The following is a 3902-nucleotide window of genomic DNA, read 5'->3' as shown; positions in this document are numbered from 1 at the left end:
ACGGCCTTCAAGGCCATTTTACTTTCACAGAGATCACAATTGCAATATCACACAACATGCCATATACATGTCAATCAACATATCAATAATGCATGAACATACTATTACACACATTATCAAAGAGCACACATCCAACCATCAACCCCAACTTGGGCATGGTGGAACACACAAGGGGATTAACCCCAGTACTAAAAGTTTTCCTCAATTCCAAAAGCAATGCTCTCTAACGTTACCTCCAAGCTCAATACACCTCTATTGAATCCGTGAGAGGTAACCTACAATGATCATCAACAACTTGATCACAAGTCATAACAATCAAACAACACACAATCACTCTCACATTCTAACCCAATTTCCATCAAACTATCTCCATATAGCCAAAGGGCATCTTGTCACAAACCAAGGGATTTCCAATTGTTCTATCATGTTTCATTTTCATTCAACATCCACATTAAATTCTCCAACAACCTACACATAATTTTCACCAACCATATTTAAGACCCCAATCACAATTCTCATTATAAATTTCTCTAAGTTACAAAACTTTGTCACCATAAATATTATTGATTCAATTTTATTCATTTATCATTCTAAGCATTTATTTCCAAAGGAGCAACATCATTTAATGCCCCAACCACCATAACTCACAAACACATACACAAATATCCATTAATTTTATGATCTCATCAAAATCCAAATGAGAGTTGAAATACTCACCACCAATAGACTACCAAGCTTCCTAAGATTAATTTACAAGCCTTGAATAAACTCAAACCACTCACAAATGCCCTCTTCCACACCAAAATTGTCCAAGCTACGGGGAAGAAGATCTCTTGACACAATTCTCCCCACAAGGTACACTCCACATGAAAGTTGATCGCAAGGATAAGAGGAACAACTTTGGTGTTTAAACTTTTCACTAAAATGGTCTCTAACTCAAGATGGAATTTAAAGCTCTTCCAAGCCCCTAACAATGGTGATGCTCGACGGTGACGGAGAAGAGAGGAGAGAGAGTGAGGTTAAAATCTAATTTCTTAAGCCTTTAAGTCTTATAAGTCACTTAAAGTGGGGCCCCATGTGTAGATTTACTCACTTAAACATACTCATTTAACCCACCAATCATCACTAAATTTATAATACATTAATTTTATCCCAACTCTTCATGTTTTTATTTCCTATAGCATAATTTCATCTTTCACCTTTTCCGGTAAAAGTACAACGCAATATTTTATTTGGTAAAAATCACTATTCATCCAAATTTCTCAAAATATACCTACGAACTCCAAATTTTGTTCTGAATCCATTTCCGGTATTATTTTCCACAAATTAAGCTCTGTTTTATCATTTCAATATCCAGGGTTACACAGTTGGTAATTTAACATTTTGCCCCTGATGGGTATTTTGACCCCAAATATCAGGATTTTTACTAATTAAACCCTCTAACCCTCAATTTAGCATTTAATATCACAATTAACTATACAAGGTGTTATATTCACCCCACCTTTTAGGAATTTTGTCCGCAAAATTAAGAACATACATGTCCACTAACTCAAGATGCAGCCGGATAATCTCATCCTTCTGCTCCCATGTAGCTTCCTCAAGTGTATGCCCATCCCATTGTAATTTTACCATAGGGATAACCTTGCTTCTAAGCTTCTTTTCGCCCTGCTCAAGAATACACATGGGGCCAACAGGAGTTTTCAAGTTCTCCCGTATCTCTATGTCATCCGGAATCACCACAGGTGACTCATCCGAAATATATCGTCTCAACTGTGAGACATGAAACACGTCATGTATATTAGACAGATTTGGGGGCAAGGCAAGCTGATAGACCATTAGTCCCACAAGTTTATTTATCTGATAAGGTCCAATGAACTTGGGACTCAACTTTCTTACTCCCAATGCACGACCAACACCTGTAATAGGTGACAATCTCATGAACATGTTCTCCCCTTCCTCAAATTCTAGGGGTATATGGTTATTATCATAGTAACTTTTTTGATGATTCTGAGCCTGTTTCAATTTCTCTTTGATCATAGCAGTTTGCTTGGTAGTCTCATGCACAAAATCCGGGCCAAATCTTTCTTTATCACCTACCTCAATCAAACATGTAGGAGTCCGACATCTCCGTCCATACAATGCCTCATACGGAGCCATGCTTGTCCATACAATGCCTCATACGGAGCCATACCCAGGTTGGAGTGAAAACTATTGTTATAAGAAAACTCTACCACTACAAGGTATTTATCCCAAGCAGTTCCATGCTCCAAAGTACAAGCTCTTAGCATATCCTCCAGGGTCTGAATAGTCCTCTGAGTCTGACCATTAGTCTGTGGATGATACACAGTGCTTAGCCTAAGCTGAGTGCCCAAAGCCTGCTGCAAAGCTCCCCAAAAATGAGAAATGAACTTCAGATCCTGATCGCTAACAATACTATCAAGAATCCCGTGAAGTCGCATAATCTCATCAACATAGAACTTCGCCAGTTTCTTCATAGAGAAATCAACTTGCATCGAAAGAAAATGTGCAGACTTAGTAAGTCTATCCACAATAACCCAAATCGAATTATAACCAACCTGAGTCCGAGGCAAACTAACCACAAAATCCATAGAGATGCTCTCCAGATGTTCAATGCAAAAACAATAGCAGCGAGCTCCAAGTCGTTAGTCGAATAATTCTCCTCATGAGGCTTTAACTACCTGGATGCATAAGCAACAACTTCTCTTTTCTACATTAGTACAATACCCAACCCTTTCTTAGAAGCATCACGGTATAATTCAAACTCACCCTCTGGATCTAGAAGAGTCAACACCGGAGCAGTAGTTAATTTCCCTTTCAGAGTCAGAAAGCACTCCTCACATTCCTGGGTCCACACAAAAGAAGTATCCTTTTGTGTCAAGCGGGTCAATAGTAGTACCATTGTAGAAAACTCTTTAATAAATCTTCTATTGTAACCAGCTAGACCCAGAAAACTACTAATTTCAGTCACTATTTTAGGACGTTCCTAATCCATTACCTGCTTCTATATTGCTTGGGTCCATCGCAACACCATTAGCCGAAATCACATGACTCAAGAATTGCACCTCAGAGAGCCAAAACTCACACTTCGATGGTTTGGTGTACAACTTTTTCTTCTTCAACACCTGCAACACAATCCTCAGATGATCTGTATGCTCCTCTTTACTCTTGGAATAGATCAAAATATCATCAATGAATACAATAACAAACTGGTTCAGATAAGGTTTAAAGATGTGATTCATGTAATCCATGAACACCGCTGGAGCATTAGTGAGTTCAAATGGAATATTTTGGTACTCATAATGTTCGAATCTGGATCGAAAAGCCGTTTTAGGAACATCCTTCGGCTTAATCCGAATCTGGTGATATCCTGACCGAAGGTCGATCTTAGAAAATACACAAGCACCCCTCAGTTGGTCCAGAAGATCATCAATTTATGGCAAAGAGTACCTGTTCTTGATAGTAATTTTATTCAATTCTCGATAGTAAGTGCACCATTTCATACTACCATCCTTCTCTTTACAAAGATTACTGGTGCTCCCTATGGAGACACACTAAATCTGATAAAGTTTTTCACAAAGAGCTCTTCAAAATGTTTCTTTAGTCCAGCCAATTCTAGCGGCGACATCCGGTATGGATCCAAAGAGATAGGTCCCACACTAGGCAACGGATCAATGGAGAATTCAATCTCCCTTTTAGGTGAAAATTCTGGTATATTCACAAACTCACTCACCACCGGTATATTCAAAATTTCTTCTTCCCTATCACCAACTAGACCACCCAATAATACATAACCTAAATCCCCAGCCTTCAAGGCTTTAATAGTTTGACACAGAAAAATACGAAGACAGACGAACAACGGGCTTCTTAGGAGATAAGATCAA

The 3902-nt window shown here is 38.6% G+C and overlaps 1 protein-coding gene across 1 annotated transcript; it reads right to left on the bottom strand.

Annotated features, from left to right (window-relative positions):
• Window positions 1-241: 241 nt before the first annotated feature.
• Window positions 242-2037, bottom strand: LOC133293489 (uncharacterized). Its single transcript, XM_061492065.1, has 2 exons — window positions 1538-2037; window positions 242-275 (listed from the first exon to the last, which is right to left on the bottom strand). Exons 1-2 carry the CDS (start codon window positions 2035-2037, stop codon window positions 242-244), a joined length of 534 nt encoding a protein of 177 aa, XP_061348049.1.
• Window positions 2038-3902: the final 1865 nt, after the last annotated feature.

This window comes from Gastrolobium bilobum, unplaced genomic scaffold (genome assembly GCF_033153095.1).
Source record: "Gastrolobium bilobum isolate Gb01-03AN ecotype WA unplaced genomic scaffold, APGP_CSIRO_Gbil_v1 utg23326, whole genome shotgun sequence".
NCBI classification, from domain to species: Eukaryota; Viridiplantae; Streptophyta; class Magnoliopsida; order Fabales; family Fabaceae; genus Gastrolobium; species Gastrolobium bilobum.
The sequence above is the reverse complement of the archived record's forward strand: the minus strand, read 5'-3'. Positions and strand labels throughout refer to the sequence as shown.